We start from the raw sequence: 18,587 nt of genomic DNA, 5'->3' as shown, positions 1-18,587 counted from the left end.
CATTTGCATTATTTCACTTACCCTTCACTTGTGATAAGAGCGTTTCAGATCATCAATACAAGCAATGTAGAGTTTACACTGCGAGGGGATTAGTGCACTAGTCAAATCCAATTGGGAGAGCCTCCACATCCTTAAGTAAAACACAAGTGATTGATGTAGCAGTGCTGAAGGAAACGGTACTACAGAAAGAACTTCAGCAGGACTAAAGCGGGTGTGTGTGTGTGTGTCTTGTACTGCAGTATTATGTAACACTGCATTCTGAAACCAATTTCTTTGTTCTCAGTTGCCTTCTTCCTGAGGGAGGCTACCACCAGCAGCATAACAAGCTACATATTTCCCATGTCTGAGAGAGGCAAGCGGTTGCTAGGTGGCAATGTAAGTTTTTAAAAAGTGGCACAACAATCACACGGAGTGCAAATAGTCTTCTGAGCACTGAGATCACCTAGCAACAGCATGGGGCAGTTGTAAATGTGTGTGTATGGGTGGGGGGGGGGCACATAAAAGAGATCCTCCTTTCCTAAACTACCAGCAACTCAAGGCTTGGTTCTCAAACTGTTTAGAAAAGTCTGCCTGGGGCGCTGGTGGCCCATGCACCGAACTGAACAGAACCACTGACCATAGTAAGTCAAGTGCTACTTCCTATGTAGGAATGGATGGGGAATCAGGAGATGGAAGGTGGATTGGCAGGGAGAACATATTCAGGAAGGTTTCCAGACATGTCACTAATCCCTCTGTAGCTACAGATAAAACAGCCCGCAGTTCCCCACTGGACCTTCCCCTAAAAACAAGTCTAAAGTTACCATCTTCATTCTTGTCCTCGCTAAACCTACAGCATATCTATGTTCTAGACTTGCTGCTCAGTGTTCAAATGGTTAGCATGGAAACTTAAATTTTTAATAGCCTGCTTTCTGGGCTGACCATAGTGCATGTGCCAAGTATGAGCCCTAAGGGAGTATTTTAATCCAAGTTATAATAAAAAAAAATCTCTGATATAAGACCTGACATAACCTTAGCTGGAGCAGGTGGAAAAGGCACTTGATACAGTATTTGAATTTTGCAGAAGGTAAGAGAGCAGAAAGCTCAAAAGAGCAGTTCATAAGCTTGTTTATTCTAAGCAATAGCTTTTTAGGGCAGTGGATAGTGAACATTAATTGAGTAATTGGTATTGTAAGATGGTCAAGATGCATTTAAGTTGTTAGATTTAGGGCCCATCACCACTTCCAGAACGCTGCTAGCTCAAAGTTCTCTTCTATGCTTATGAGGTGTTGATGTCATAACAGGTTTACCAATTGTCAGTGTGGACAAGACAGTGGTTCTTTAATCAGGTTAGGGAACGGTTTTATGTCTAGGCCTTGAAATCCTGTCCTCCAGAACAAAGACATGACGTTTCTGTAAAAACTGAGAATGTCTATGAAATAACCAGATGGCAACACTACACTCAGTCACGTTGTGTGGCTGATATACATTGCTGGACATTGGAGTGGGGGAGGCTAGAATCTATGGGCTTATTTCATTCCAAAATAAAGAAATCCACCATCTCATATTAAAGTGGGATATATTGATAATATCGGGTTTCATACAATTTCTTGACAGCAAAAATATTTTACCCAGACATCTTTCATCAACAATACAGCTGGTGTGTGTGTGTGTGTGGGGGTGTCGAGGAGTGGGAAAATGAGACCACTATTATTAAAAAAACAGTTTATTTTTCACAATAAATGTTGAGTACATGCAGATCATATTTACATTTCTCCTTAAGGCAAACAGAAATTGGGTTCTTATTGACCTGAGTTGCCTAGCACCAGTAGAAATAGCAAATAAAAACCTATGAAACTTAGCCTCCCCCTTTGAATCAGCAGTTGTATCACACAAAGTACACTTTCCTCCACATTCACATTTCTTTTATAAGCTATTCATACTAATGATCCCTATTGCTCTCCTCAGCAATTTTTCTTAGCTTAAGCTCTTTGAGGATTCAGAATTCTGTATATTTCATTAAGGCCTTCTTTTCAACATTGGTTGTTTTTTTTCCCAAGAAAGGGTTAAAAAAATAAGGCAGTCTTATATTCACTGATGTTTTAGAAAAAATAAAATTCTTTTGCTTATGTGTCATTGTGCCTGTCCACCTCTACATTTAGAAATCATGGTAAGTTGAGAGGCAAAAGTCCATCTCCAAGCCAATGCAGGAGATGTCGCATGATCCTAATAAGTGCTAAGCAGCAGAATGGGTCAATATTTTCCAAGTCTCAATGAAAAAAAAAAAACCAGACAGGAAAAACAGAATTGACATTTTTCACAAAACAGTCATTCTGAGATTTGACCAACTGTAGTGCAGGAAGGAATTTTTAAAATTTCCAAAAGTTTGGTGAAATTTAGAGTTTGGAAATGTATTTTAAAAAAATACAGCAACACAAACTTTGAAAAAAATGCATTGAAGTGTTTGTCTCGTTTTTCCTGACTAGCTCTATCGAACAACATTAACTGCCATTACCTTCCATGAGAGTTGGAGATATTTTGCTCTCAGCAACTTGCTGGATCAGTCTGAGACCGTCTGTATACGGAAACTCTGGGTCTGATCTGGCAAGTTGCTGAGAGCAAAATACCTTCAACTCTCCTCTATTAAAGGACCTGATCCTGTGCCCATTGAAGTAAATGACAAAGCACTTATTTACTTTGAATAACATAAGACCAAGCTCAAGGTGAGAACAAATGATAGTGGCAAAATGGAACATGACTCCCAACATGTGCATTTCTTAGTGTCTTATGTGCTAAAAGGTTTTCCTTTGGGATGTATTTACTGCCTCTTTTTATGCATGTTGTTTGTTTTTTTAAAGGTTTATTTATGCATGCATAAAATTGCAGGGTTTTAGCTACCATTTCCTCTCTCCATGTACCTCTTCTGGCTGCTCAGTGTTCATCACAAATACCTCTCTGCTAGATACTGGTATTTACAGAGCTTTATATTAAACAATCATTAAAAACCAAGTTGATGAAGCCTTTCAGTTTAAAATGTTTGAGTCAAAAAATAAGTCAGCTGAGCCATCTCTGGGTTTCTTTCCAGTTACTAGCTGCTAAGATCAAATGTCTCTTTCCACAGATGTTCCACTTGGCACTGACGCAAAGCAGCACATTGTAGTGGGAGTAACCCTTATGCAAGTATTCAATTTTTAAAGAGATGAGCTTTAATCATAAAAACATGTACAAAGGTTTATCAATTTCCATTTCCTGCTCCCCTGAGATTATTATGAACTAAACAGCTAGGAAAGTGCAAGAGATGAACACAGCTGAAGAACCCATAGAAGCTTCTAACTAATATCCCAGAGTAACTCATAAGGTAGATGTCTCCTGTGGATATTGTACCTTCTGTCAAGGGATTATTTTTCACGAGAGAATGAGATAATGAGATTTAAAAACGATTCGTTCTGTACACCGAATACTGCCTGTACAATGAGAACAAAATATCTAGCTGCAGGTCAGAAGAAGAATAAAAGTATTATTATCCCCATCCCTATTGACATGAAGTGACGTGCATGTAGCTTTATTTCTAACTCATATCCACACACTGATCCTCCCCCTCCCCGATCACTATGTACATTTTCAATCACTACATCAAAACTATGAAGAAATTACAGAGCTTATAGAATGTTGTAAATCCTCACAATTTCCCCCTGGAAACCAGGACCCTCTACTCCACTATATAAAGTGAGAGCAAGTTATTCAGAAGAGGAAGAAAATACTGTATTATTTAAAATCAGGACCACTTGTGGCTCTATCAGTCCCCTGCTAAAACTCTTACAGCCATGGATGACCCTGACTGCCACTGCTGCCTCTTGTGCACACCCCTCAGAGTAGGTTTGTTGAGCCTATCTGGCAACATTTTCGTTCCCTCACAATCTGCAGATCATCCACAAATTGGCATCTGCAGGAAGGAAAGAACCAAGAGGGAAGCCAGCACACTCCCCTTGATGCCTTCTGGGCTTGGGTCCAGGGGCTCACACTCCCCTCCATTCAAGTAGGAAGAGGAAAACACTTGTCCATTTAGCCTCAGATTGCTTAAGGTGTTAACTTTTACTCTATTACTCTGACCCAAGTTAACAATACCTGGTCTAAAAGCACATTCATGAAAACCCTGGTGTTTTGAGGAGTACTTCGATTAAATGAAACCACAAATTTGCACAAAAAGATGACAAAATTTGGATAGAGGTAAGTTTCCAGACAGTCTTGAAATGCTACTTCCAAAGGCACTAGCTTCCTAGTTAAAGTAAAAACACCATTATTCCTTACAATACACATATAACAGATTACATCCAGTTTGTTTATAAAAAGGTTTGTACAACTGAGTTATCACAAGCATTTACACCCTTCCTGCTGCTTTTGATTTTTGAAGAGATGGTTCATACGGTTACACTGCTGTTTCCTTTGACTCAGGCAGGGGAGATGGCTTGAAGTTTATTACCTCTTTATAGGTAATGCCTGAAAAACAACAGTAAGAGAAAGCATTGCTAGTATGCTCATAAAAGGAGCCTCACAGACAGTAGTCGGGAGCCAATCCCAAAATGGCGGGAACGTTGTCTATTTGGGGATGAGACATGGATGATGGACAGAAAACATACAAAGAGTTAGGGTTCAAGTTTTCAAAAGTGGATGCCTAAAATTAGGCAACTAAATAAGTGACCCGATTTTCAGTGTTGCACCTACAACTGGCATTATCTTCAATAGCTGCTGTTGTGCACAGCACATCTGAAAATCAGGCCCTCTCGCTTAGGGGCCTAAATGGGCACCGAAAGCTAAGTGTCAAAGTTTGAGAATCAGGACCAAAACTGAGCCCCCAAATCTCATCAGAAAGAGATGGTCTCTCAGCCTCTGTTAGCAATACGCAGCATGACTACCTTAAGACTACGGCTGGTTGTCAGTCACACACCAGGAGAACATGCTGTGAAAGGCTCCTACTAAAAGGGAAAACCAAAGAGGAATTCAATCATGGACAGGCAGGCAGGAAGCTGTTAGGGAAAAAGGAGCTGAATCCCCACTTTTCTGACTGCCAGCCATCTGGGTGAAGGCAGCCGTAGATTTCCAGAATTGAGCCTGGTATGAATAGTAGCCACTGAGGTCTCTGTCTTGTTTTGTTATGAGACATTCACATACTAAGTATCCAATTCCCCTGTGGAGAGACATCAGTTGCTTCCTTTGCTTGAAGTTTATTTTTAATTCATCATAGTCTGTAAATCAACTTCCTAGTTCCGGTGAGCACAGAAATGCTGCAAGAACATCATCTCTGATGACACTGTAGTATTTCTCATACTGGCCAACGCTAGAAAGTAAGGATGTGAGGAAATGAAAGAAAGACATGAATCTCAGAAACAGCCTGGTTTGCATGATTGGGTGAGGACTAGTAACTTCCTTTTTAGTTTGTTTTTTAAGGGAAAGTTAAATTAACTCAACATTTATATTTATTTAAAAGTCAGCAGTCTCAGGTTTTGTAAATTGTAAAGGTCATTTTAGGAAATTTAAGGGAATTTGGTTTTAATTTGAGTGACACCAAACAAAGCAGTTAGAAATGGAAGATTAGAAAGAGAACAGCCAGCAGACCCAGCAGCAGAGGGGAAAGAGTAGGTGGAAAAATCAGCAACATTAAAAAAATTATTCACATTAAAAAAATAAAAAAATATATATATAAGTAACCAATAATTTGTACAATCTCTCCTGTGTATGGAGGCATATCACTCAAATGTATTAATTATGCAACCACATAACCTGCTTTATATGAAGATGTATCCACTCATGGGACACCTAAGCACAATCAGTAGCTCACTAGGTTCAGGAGACGTATTCTCCTGCTACATTGACAGTAAATAATAATACACAGCGTAAGAATTCAGAAATGCCTCCTTCCTGTACAGTTCAAGGTATCTTTCAGCCGAAAACCAGGAGCTCAAAGTACAAATTGCTACTTCCTCTTCCCCTCTATTTTCAACATTTGTTATGCTAAGGTAATAATTATGACCTGCACTCAGTCACAGGAGCCAACAGCATGCTGAATACTAGTCTTATGTTCCCTTGCACAGGCTAATAACTGTGGTTTGTTGCCAACCTTTGGGAGGCACATGCAGATGGGAGGGCGTTGATAGCTTTGCTGAAGTCTGTTTTAGGAAAGGCAGATTTGTAACAATCCATCATCACTGCTCCCATCCCTGTGATGTATGAAACAGGGAAACGAAAAAAAGTAAACCCATAACAAAAAGTGAACCCAAATCCTCAATAACTGACTCCCACTCTTCTTTCTTTCCCTCAGAAAAGAGGAAATAATCATTTGTTTATTCTATACATAGCAATAAAACCTTGTAATAGTGTTCTACAAACAGTATAAATCTAATTATTTTCCACTTTCAAGACACCTCTGGACAGTGAGAATGTTTGATAAAAACCCAGAATAATCCATAAAGATCAGCAGCAACTCCACATCTACCAGCCAGTTTTGCATAACCTCATTGCTAAGCAAGACTGTCCCAAAAAGTAATTTTTATTTCCATTCATAGTATAAATAGCTGCACTGTAAAGAAAATCTCTGGTCATCTAAAGGCATTTCCCATATGGGTCAGGGAAGGCTTGTTAGAACCTTAGCTAATCTTGGGGGGACTGAAAAGGGTGAATTGAAAGAGCTCAGAAAGAGATTTGGTGGAGAATGGGGAAGGGGAGGGAGGGAGGAACACAGATAAAGCATGGGGTGTTTGGGAGGAGCGGAGGAGGCGGAGCCGAGGGGGTGCCCTGGAGAGAGATGGAACTAGCAGAGGGGCAACCTTAGGAGGAGGTACAAGGAGAAATGGGCGCACTGACTCATTTTCTGTTTCTAGACCCCACTGGTGCCTATTTTCTGCCAAGACCAAAGCAAGTCATTTTTAAGGAGATAAGTGTTTTTACTTCTCAGCTAGCCCTTCTTAGTCCCTTTTAACCTCCACTCCCACCCCATAATGGACTTACGCTTCCACTCATCCAGTGGCAAATCCATATTGTCAAATGTGTCATCATATTTCTCTGCCTCAGTTTCCTCTTCAGGATCGTGAATTGATTCAAAATAAGGATGCGCTAAAGCTTCTACTGCTGTTATTCTCTTCTCTGCATCTAACACCAGCATCTTCTCCAAAAGGTTTACAGCTGTTCAACACAAGCCAAACAGGACATTCAAATATTGCCACTGAATCCAACTTGGATTTTAAAGCTGTTGTACCATTGTTGTTTTTTAGAATTACAGATGATTACAAAGATGAGTTATTTCATTTCATAGACATCTGCTGTTTGAAGAAGAAAATAAAAATACAAAGTGTTTTGCTGCTGTCAAGTCATATTATTGTGATATTCAATACCAAAACCACTTCAGAATGAGCCAATCCACATGTTCAGTACACTTTCAATCCACTAGTGCAGTCAGACAGCCATGTTATATCTATAACACCGATTTTCTCAGCTATGCAACCACAGTGAAATCCATGGTAATCTTTACATGCATTTCAGTGGGATTTGGATCAGGCCCTGTGTGAGCATATTGAAAAATTCAAAATGTACGGTGCTTACGAAGTATGTTATCTTGAGAACTACCAAATCAAAACCAATTTTCTCTGGAACCTGAAATACTTCTCACTGAGTACTATTTTCATGACAAATTTCAGTTTTCAACCCCTATCTGTTTGTCTTGAACAGTCATTCAGAATAGGGCTTTAAAAATCATTTTTTTAAAATAGGAAAATTATATTATCTATATTTGATTTCTTGCTACTCACAGACCCTGATCCAGCAAAACATTTAAGCATTGGCTGGATCAGGGCCAACAGCATAAACTACTTTTGCTTAAGTTTTTAAGTTCTGCTTATCCAAGGACTAGTCTTGGAAAGTTTCAGTCCTTAAGATGAAAGTTATGAGCAATGGAAAACAAGGGGCTAGAATCGAACCTTAATTACCATAATGCAACCTTAATTATAGCAGCAGCTGCTGCACCTGCTGTAGCATACCGCCACAAATGGTAGAAATCCAGACATATTTTCTTACCCAAAGGATTTGCATACTTCAAGATGGCTGCAAAGTCTTTTTTCTGCACTTTTGGGAGGCTTTTGATATAATTTTTTGCCTTAAAAGAAACATGAACATTGGTTAGAAGAGTTTTTCCTCTTTATGTGATAAGACTTAGCAATATGCTTGCTAGGTGAATTTTCATGATTTTTGTGAGAGCATGCTATGCATATGGACACCTTGTTTACAAGTTTTAAGAAAAAGGAGAGAACAATATATAAAGGTGATCCTTAGTACTGTTCATTACAGCCTGTATATTACTGTATTTAGTTTGGGAAATGTACATGCATCATTATAATTATTTTTTCCCCACTGTGGGTTGATACAAGTTTCTAGAAAAGTAGGTCTTTCTCTTTAAGATATATCCAATGAGTATTTAAAATTTACAGGTATTTTAAGGAATGTTAATGTGCATTTAACAGGGTTTAAACTCTCCAGAGAAGTGTGCACATGGGACCAGGGAAGGCAATGTTAAAAACACAAGAACAAATGTCAGTCTTCTAAATACATTGTATGTATCATCACTGTGCTCTCAATAAAAGTAGTAGCCATTCAGCTAGAGCTGTTGATGTGCCACATATGTAAGAAACTTTAAGCACGTAGGCGTACATATTTCCAAGTGACCATTATTTTTTCACACACCAGTTTTGGGTGACCACCTTCAGATAGGACTCAATTTTTATACATGTTAAGCACCTGCAGCTCTCATTAACCTCAGCTGAAATTGAAGGTGCTCAAGACTTCTTAAAAAAAAGAAAATCAGCTCCGGAATCTCAGGTTGGGTATTCATAATTAATGAACACTTTTGAAATGTAGGCCATTAGCTTATTGCAATGTACTTAATTTAAAACTATTGATAATTGTGTTTAACTAAATAAACTAAACTAATAAGGTTTCCAGAAATTTCTTGAATATTTTTATGATGAGATTCAGAGAACAGCTTTCCATTAAGTTTTCTTACATTTGAAACTAGGACAAGCAGAATATTAGCAGAGTGTCAATCAGTATACTCCACATCTTGACTCTGTAGTTTCTGAACAAAATCTTGAGTTGGTGTGCCTGTTATCTTCATTATTTCTGTGAGCTGGTCCAGATCTGAATACTAGATGTCAGGAATCAAGTCTTTGTACATTGACAAAAGTAAAAGCCCTACAAAAATTATGCAATTTCCTTGCCAATGGAGATCAAAGCAGAACACACAACATAAAGGTGAAATGAGAAACTTTACATTTGTGTAGCTCAAGGTTCTGTGTTTCTTTTCATAGATTCATAGACTCTAGGACTGGAAGGGACCTCGAGAGGTCATCGAGTCCCAGTCCCCTGCCCTCATGGCAGGACCAAATATTGTTTAGGGCATCCCTAATAGACATTTATCTAACCTACTCTTAAATATCTCCAGAGATGGAGATTCCACAACTTCCCTAGGCAATCTATTCCAGTGTTTAACTACCCTGACAGTTAGAAACTTTTCCTAATGTCCAACCTAAATCTCCCTTGCTGCAGTTTAAGCCCATTGCTTCTTGTTCTATCATTGGAGGCTAAGGTGAACAAGTTTTCTCCCTCCTCCTGATGACACACTTTTAGATACCTGAAAACTGCTATCATGTCCCCTCTCAGTCTTCTCTTTTCCAAAAGAAAAAAAACCCAATTCCTTCAGCCTTCCTTCATAGGTCATGTTCTCAAGACCTTTAATCATTCTTGTTGCTCTTCTCTGTATCCTCTCCAATTTCTCCACATCTTTCTTGAAATGCGGTGCCCAGAACTGGACACAATACTCCAGCTGAGGCCTGACCAGCGCAGAGTAAAGCGGAAGAATGACTTCTCGTGTCTTGTTTACAACACACCTGTTAATGCATCCCAGAATCACGTTTGCTTTTTTTGCAACAGTATCACACTGTTGACTCATATTAAGCTTGTGGTCTACTATGACCCCTAGATCTCTTTCTGCCATACTCCTTCCTAGACAGTCTCTTCCCATTCTGTATGTGTGAAACTGATTGTTCCTTCCTAAGTGGAGCACTTTGCATTTATCTTTATTGAAATTTGTCCTGTTTACCTCAGACCATTTCTCCAATTTGTCCAGATTGTTTTGAAATTTTGGACCCTGTCCTCCAAAGCAGTTGCAATCCCTCCCAGTTTGGTATCATCCGCAAACTTAATAGCGTACTTTCTATGCAACATCTAAATCGTTGATGAAGATATTGAACAGAACCGGTCCCAAAACAGACCCCTGCGGAACCCCACTTGTATACCTTTCCAGCAGGATTGGGAGCCATTAACAACTACTCTCTGAGTACGGTTATCCAGCCAGTTTATGCACCCACCTATTAGTAGCCCCATCTAATTGTACTTTCCTAGTTTATCTATAAGAATATCATGCGAGACCGTATCAAATGCCTTACTAAAGTCTAGGTATAATCACATCCACTGCTTCTTCCCTTAACCACAAGGCTCGTTATCCTATCAAAGAACCTATCAGATTAATTTGACACGATTTGTTCTTTACAAAATCCATGCTGGCTATTCCCTATCCCTTACACAAAAGTTGAGGACACCAAAACACCTAAAGTCAAGTATATTTCAACTTATGGCCAGATAATGTCCTCTTCCTTGGGTAGTTGATACTTGTGAAGTTTTCAATGGATTGTGTGATTGGAGCTGGGGTTTGGCCCCGTTAGCCAGGGTGTTTTGGAGTAAAAGGTATGGGGGGATAGCTCAGTGGTTTGAGCATAGGCCTGCTAAACCCAGGGTTGTGAGTTCAATCCTTGAGGGGGCCATTTAGGGATCTGGGGAAAAAATCAGTACTTGGTCCTGCTAGTGAAGGCAGGGGGCTGGACTCAATGACCTTTCAAGGTCCCTTCCAGTTCTAGGAGAATAGGTATATCTCCTATTATTATCCTGTAGGCCTTCATGACTAATGAATAGCAGCCTGGAAAGCAAAGCTCACCACCATATTTTGTCCTACAGGGCCATCCCCTACTTTTCCTGTTTCCACCATCACACCATGCCATGGGGAGGAGAGGTTGGAGTTCCAGGAGACATATACTCCAAAAATAAACCTGGTCAGCAAGTCCTTCAGTTGTCTCGGTTTACCTTGCCACTGGAAATGATCTTGTTGGCTAAAAGTGTGTGCAAGTTGGTGCACAACTACTCGTTCACTTTAAACAAATTCTCATACATTCTTCAACAGTCTAACAAGTCCTGCAGTTATGGGAGAATGGGGAAAGTGACAGGTGATGGACATTGCTGGGTCTCATAGTCATGAACCTGAATGCAGGCAGGTCAAGACTTTGATCACTCTGCATTGACCTGAGGTGATAACGTAGTCCAGCAGCATCTTGATCGACTTGTCTGCTCTATTCAGGGACAGTACCACCAACCTCAATACAAGGAGGGGGACTCAAAAAGGTGCCCTAATAATTGCTCATCTTGAACAGCCCTGACCAGTTTACCATCATGTGGTCGAAATTCAAATATGCTTTGAAAAGTTCCTTTTTGTCTCAATGTTGTGACATGGAATGTCTGTACATTCCTTGACTGTCCAAACCAAACTGATCATCCTGTCAGGCAGACTGCTCAGGTTGCTCAACAGCCTAGAAGATATGTATTGACACTGCAGCACTGAGCAAGATGCAACTTGCTGATGAGGGTTAGTTGATTGAGGAGAGTGCTGGGTATACTTTCTTCTGCAAGGGATGCTCACAAAACAAGCCATACAATGCAGGAATAAGCTTTGCAACCAGAAAGGATCTTGTCTCTCATTTGGAGAACATATCCACTGGTATAAATGATAGATTGATGAAGCTTCAACTACCCAAAGAGGCAGATGTTATGCTTCACTGATTATTGCTTATGCACCAACAGTGACTAACACTGAAGGAGGAATTTTATTTTGAACTAAATTACCTGATCCGATTGGCTCCCTGTGAAGAAAAGTTGATTGTTTTAGGCAACTTTAATGCCGTGTTGGCCTTGATGACTATGTGGCATGGTGTACTTGGCAAACATGGCATCAAGATGAACAGCAATGGCCTACCTTCTGCTAAGGACAGATGCTGAGCACCATCGAAATATTGAAAACACTATCTTCTGACTCTCCCAACAAATATAAAACAATCTGGATGCACCTTTGCTCAGTCATTGCATTTGATTGACTAGGTGTTGGTCCGACAATGGACCTACAAGATGTGTGCATAACTTGGGTATTACATGGAGCTAACTGTTGTACTAACGACTGTCTTGTTCCAAAGCTTTCCCTCACTATTTGGCCAAAAATGTGTAAAAAACCATCAGTCAAGCTTATAAATATAGCTTGGCTCAATGATCTATCAATTGCCGAACAATTTTCAACACAGCTAACTACTCTTTTAGAAACTCTTCCAATGATCAGTGATGACATAACTGCTGATGGTATCCTTGCGTGACACAATCGATAACACTGTCGTGAATTGTGTTGGGACATACGAAATGCCATCATGCAGACTGGTTTGATGAAAATGGTAATAAAATATTGAATCTCCTTGATGTCAGGTGACAAGTCCATGCTGTGCTCTTAGCTGACGCACTCTATGGGTTGAAATAGGCCAGATATAGGGCAGCCTGCAGTACACTCCAGTCCAAACTCTGCCACACGCAAAATATGTGGTTTGACCATAAAGCAGAGGAATCACACACTCTTGCTGATAAACATGACTCCAAAGGTTTCTAAGAGGCAATCAAATCTGTGTATGGCCTACCCTATCTATCTTGACACCACTACCAAGTGCTGATGGTGAATCTCCCACCACAGATCGCACTGCCATCCACCAATGGTGGCACGAAGATTTTAGTGAACTACTTACTTGTTCATCTACTGTTTCTGATGAGTCACCTAAATAATGTCTAGAAACACCCCACATCTACTGCACTTGCCAATCCACCCACATGAGCCAAGGTGTTGAAGGCTGTTCAGGTAAGGAAAATAATAAATTCCCTGCCCAATGTCATTCCAGTTGAGGTTTCAAACACAGAGGAAATCTTCTCATTGACACAAGCTCTTCAAATTTTTCTTACATGTCCGGCTTCAAGAAAATTACACCATAACAACTGAAAGATGCCAACATTGTCACTATTTATAAGTGTAAAGACTCAAACAGCGACTGTGGTAACTACTGAGGTATCTCTTTGCTCTCTGTGGCCAGCAAGATATCTTGCATGGATCCTCTTGAACCACTTCCTGACCCAAATCATCGACAACATCCTAGCTGAGTCACAGTGCAGCTTTCGTGCTCAGTGGAGCACTGCTGACATGATCTTCATTATGTGACTATTACAGGAAAAATGTCACACAACAGCACCAATCTTTATACATCTTACAAACTGCTTTGTTATGACAGCTTGTAACTTTGGCCTCACCATCAGCTGAATGAAACCGAGATTATATATTAGCCAGCTCCTCAACAACGGTACACAAGATCCATCCATAAGGTTGGAAAGTATTATATGCTGTAAGCTTCAAACAGTTTACATATCTTGGCAGCATACTGAACAACAAAGCTATAGTCAACCATGAAGTGGATGTGCAAATTAAGTCAGCCAGCACTACATATGATCGCCTCTATCACCAAATCTGAAAGCAACCTGGAATCTGTCAACAGACAAAAATCAAAATGCTGTTGTCCTCATGACATTGCTCTATGAGTGTGAAACATGGACCTGTTATTGATGACACATTAAAAAGCTTGACAATTTCCATTTGCAACACCTATGGTGATTGCTGTACATGACATGGCAGGACTGAGTTTCCAACACCGAAGTCCTGGTGAAAGCTAGTTCAGGTTGGCATCAAGGCTCATCGTGATCCGCATTCAATTGAGATAGGCAGGCCAGTAATTCAAATGCCTGAGACCCATCCTATCAAAAACAAATCTTATACTCTGAATTAAGCTTCGGCAATTGTAAGCATGGAGGGCAGATGAAGCTCTTCAAAAGACACCTGAAACAAAAACTGTGCAAAATGAACATTTCTTACTCTCCTTTGAGCAAACCGGCGATTGATCATACGCTGGTGCCACATCATAAGAGTGGGTGGCCACGACTTTGAGAAGAATCATGGGAGCAGCTGGAAGCATAGTGCCAGACACAAAAACATGTGCAGCTCAATCAACACAATTAGGCAAATAGTTCTGGTGGCCAGTGTGGTAAATGTTGTTTTTCCTGAATTGGTGTACGGAGGTCACACAAAGACCCATTAGTACAAACTATGATTGTTGACATCATTCTCGAAGCTGAGGGTGAACCAGCTTGATTATCATCATAGTTAGCTTCCTGATGCAGCTGGTTGAACTATTTTGAAAATTTGAAATTTTGACAAATATTCCACAAAATGTTATTGCAGCTTTTAAAAGTCATCCCACCCCGCCCCTTGCTCCATTCTAAACGAGATTTCCTGAGACAACCTGGGTGGGATAGGGCAAGTAGTCCTGACCACTTATGTTTCCTAGGATATAGCTTACTCAGCACAAGCATTAATCTTTTCCAGGGATTCCAGCAGGTTCCCAGGGCTGATGCCATAGAAGCAGCCCTTGTCTGGTGTTACTCCTCTTTGCCTATTGATTTTGCAGAGCTCCAAATACATGATCACACATTCAAATGCCCGTAGAGTCAGATGGAGATGATGGAGAAACTGAATCGCTTTTACAAAGGATGTTACAAAATGATTTGATATCAAATTTGCAACAGAATTTATTTATGGAACTAAAAACAAAAGAACTAAAAATTATATTTCTTGCTTTGCTTACCTGAAAAGGACTAGAATGAGATTGTGTTCTCCTTGCAACAGCTAACATAGGTTCACAGATTTTAAGGTCAGAAGGGACCATTATGATTAACTAGTCTGACTTCCTGCATAACATAAGCTGTAGAACTTCACCCAATACCGTCTGCAATATTCATCTCCTAAGATTATTAAAATACTGGTTTTCCCACTCCTGAATTTCTGGTGCAGTTTGAAATTGTGACTCACTTTTTTCCTTGTGTATGCATAAACGTTACATAAGTATCCTCAAGGCCAGCACAGCTCAAGCAATAATACTGGTTAGTTAACTGCTGCCCATAAGCCAGTAGAAAAAGATATTTTTGTATTTTGTTGTTAACAAGGGATGCATACTTGAACGTAATTAATTTAAAAAATTGTGTTAAAAATGGTTTCAGATACTGCAGCTGCACTAGTCCCCTCGTCTCATTTTTGTGGTTTTGCAATCTCCATTCTTCTATTTTGAAGTGTTTTTCTCACATAATAAAGGGACAATAAGACACAAAGAAGCAAACTAGAAACATATTAAAGCCCCAAAATCTTATGCTTAACTTTAAGCATGTATGGTAACTGCTGGCAGAACCCGGGCCTTAATGAATACATATCCAAGGGAAAGAGTGAAACTGGTTATACACAAGCCCTCTCAAATAAACAAAATAGAAAAAAAGTAGACAATTTTCCCCTCTAATTCCTGTTCAGCAATATTAATTTTAAGAGTTACTTGTAACAATAGTAGGTCAAAAATGTCTATACTGAAGTGGGATTTTTAATTTTTTTTAAGTTGACTTAAGTTTTAAGTTCTCAGCAATGAATGATACGACTCTATTTTAAATATGGAGAACCTTCCTAACCAGATCCTAACAATTCTGGATAAAATCTTGAGAAATGTGCGCCCCAAACCTGAGGCCCATATGTAAACTGGGCTCTGTATGTACCCATAAGGCTGAGTGTTGACACAACACCAGGTCTGTGTGCACACACCTGAACCGGGGTGCCTGTTATTGAAGATTTTGCATAGAACCTCCCACCTGAGAATCCGAGAGTGCTTTGTAACATTAATGATTCAATGCTTATATCTTTCTAGTGAAGCAGCTCAGTAATATTAGTCTAATTTACAGATGGGTAAACTATGGCACAAACACCCAATAATTTGCCCAGGATTTAAAAGAAGGTGAAATTTGACAGGGGAGAGAATTAATTGACCATTGTTTTAAATCTCTATGAAACCACCTTATTGTGACACACAAATACTGACACACTTTTCATATCTTTCTGCCAGGAATTCATCATGAAAGGATACGATCATTTCCTTTGAACAGTGGCCTCCCTGTTATCATTTCTGCCATAATACAGCCCACTGACCAAATGTCAACTGAAATAAAAAAAATAAACATAAAGAAAAATCAGTAACATTAAATTGCTGAATTATATTTTTAAATCCCCTCACAAATGTATGGTTAAAATAAAGTTTCAGTTATACTTCTTTAAAGAAGCATATTAATATAGTTGATCCTTTATACAGAAAATAAATGTCTACCAAAAGCAAGCTGCAATAATGTAACTGGTGTTCATGACCAGGACACTGGGAGAGGGTAGCTCCTCAATACCAAGCTGATGCATACAGGAAGTAATTCTTCCAGTCATTTAGGAAGGGACTACAGCTACCTTCATGCTTCTTTAGTACCCCTTCTTTGCCGAATGGTTTGCCCTTCCATTTAGAGTACAATCTGCAACATCCTGCAGAAGGATTACAGCATGTAGCAAGGGTAGAGCTCGCTACCACCTATGTTCAAACCCAGACTGCCTTTTTCTCTCTCTACACTGGAGTTTAATTCTGAAAATTGACAACAAGAAAGGATTACCGAAATTTTTTAACCGCAGGGAACTTGCTCTTAATTACATTACTGTTTTACATTTTCACTAGGGCTGTCAAGCGATTAAAAAAATTAATCATGATTAATCGCACTATTAAACAATAATAGAATACAATTTGTTTAAATATTTTTGATGTCTTCTACATTTTCAAATATATTGATTTCAATTACAACACAAAATACAAAGTGTGCAATGCTCACTTTATATTTATTTTTTATTACAAATATTTACACTGTAAAAAACAGAGTATTTTTCAATTCACCTAATACAATTACTGTAGTGCAATCTTTTTATCATGAAAGTTGAACTTACAAATGTAGAATTATGTACAAAAACCCCTGCATTCAAAAATAAAACAATGTAAAACTTTAGAGCCTACAAGTCCAATCAGTCCTACTTCTTGTGCAGCCAATCACTCAGACAAACAAATTTGTTTACATTTGCAGAAGATAATGCTGCCTGCTTCTTCTTTACAATGTCACCTGAAAGTGAGAACAGACATTTGCATGGTACTGTTGTAGTCGACCTCGCAAGATATTTACATTGCAGATGCGCTAAAGATTCATAGACTCATAGACTTTAAGGTCAGAAGGAACCATTATGATCATCCTGCACAATGCAGGCCACAGAATCTCACCCACCCACTCCTGTAACAAACCCCTAACCTATGTCTGAGTTACTGAAGTCCTCAAATCATATATCCCTTGATGCTTCAACCACCATTCTAGAGGACGTGTGTCCATGCTAATGACTGGTTCTGCTCAATAACGAGCCAAAGCAGTGCGAGGCGACACATATTCATTTTCGTCCTGAGTCAGATGCCACCAGCAGAAGGTTGATTTTCTTTTTTGGTGGTTTCGGTGCTGTTGTTCCCACATCAGAATGTTGCTCTTTTAAAACTTCTGAAAGCATGCTCCACACCAAGCCTCTTGCAGATTTGGAAGGCACTTCAGATTCTTAAATCTTGGGTTGAGTGCTGTAGTTATCTTTAGAAATTTCACATTGGTATCTTGTTTACATTTTGACAAATTTGCAGTGAAAATGTTCTTAAAACTAACAACATGTACTGGGGTCATCACCCGAGACTGCTATAACATGAAATATATAGCAGAATGCAGAGCAGGAGACATACAATTCTCCCTCAAGGAATACAGTCACAAATTTAATTAATGCATTATTTTTTGAACAAGCATCATCAGCATGGAAGCATGTCCTCTGGAACGATGACCAAAGCATGAAGAGGCATATGAATCTTTAGCATATATGGCACATAAATATCTTGTGATGCCTGCTACAACAGTGTTATGTGAATGCCTGTTCTCACTTTTAGGTGACATTGTAATTAAGAAGTGGGCAGCATTATCTCCTGTAAATGTAAAGAAACTTGTTTCTCTTCGTGACTGGCTGAACAGGAAGTAGGACTGAGTGTGGACTTGTAAGTTCTAAAGTTTTACATTGTTTTGTTTTTCAGTGCAGTTATGTAACAAAAAACCCTACATTTGTAAGTTGCACTTTCAGATAAAGAGATTGCACTACAGTACTTGTATGAGGTGAATTGAAAAATATTGTTTCAAAATAATATAAAGTTAGCACTATACACTTTGTATTCTGAGTTGTAACAGAAATCGATATATTTGAAAACAGAAAAACATCCAAAAATATTTAATAAATTTCAATTGGTATTCTGTTCTTTAACAGTGCGATTAATTGCAATTAATTTTTTAAATCACGATTAATTTTTGAGTTAATCGTGTGAGTTAACTGCAATTAATCAACACCCCTAATTTTCACATATTCTCACCACCATTTTTCATTTTTCTCTGAGGAACAAAGATATGGTCATATATTATTTAATTCA

General features: G+C 39.1%; 1 protein-coding gene across 1 annotated transcript in view; it reads right to left on the bottom strand.

The window, feature by feature from the left end:
• Positions 1–1,686: 1,686 nt before the first annotated feature.
• Positions 1,687–18,587, bottom strand: part of MAPK12 (mitogen-activated protein kinase 12) — an 86,752-nt gene continuing 69,851 nt past the window's right edge. Inside the window, exons 7-11 of the mRNA XM_030549193.1 lie at positions 16,155–16,226; positions 9,077–9,156; positions 8,041–8,119; positions 6,979–7,152; positions 1,687–4,473 (exon numbers count right to left, since the gene is read on the bottom strand). Of these exons, the coding sequence (XP_030405053.1) occupies positions 4,403–4,473; positions 6,979–7,152; positions 8,041–8,119; positions 9,077–9,156; positions 16,155–16,226 (476 nt within the window). The 3' untranslated portion in view covers positions 1,687–4,402. The remainder of the gene's footprint in view (positions 4,474–6,978; positions 7,153–8,040; positions 8,120–9,076; positions 9,157–16,154; positions 16,227–18,587) is intronic.

Source organism: Gopherus evgoodei, chromosome 1 (assembly GCF_007399415.2).
Source record: "Gopherus evgoodei ecotype Sinaloan lineage chromosome 1, rGopEvg1_v1.p, whole genome shotgun sequence".
NCBI lineage: Eukaryota > Metazoa > Chordata > Testudines > Testudinidae > Gopherus > Gopherus evgoodei.
This window is presented reverse-complemented; position numbering and strand designations above follow the sequence as displayed.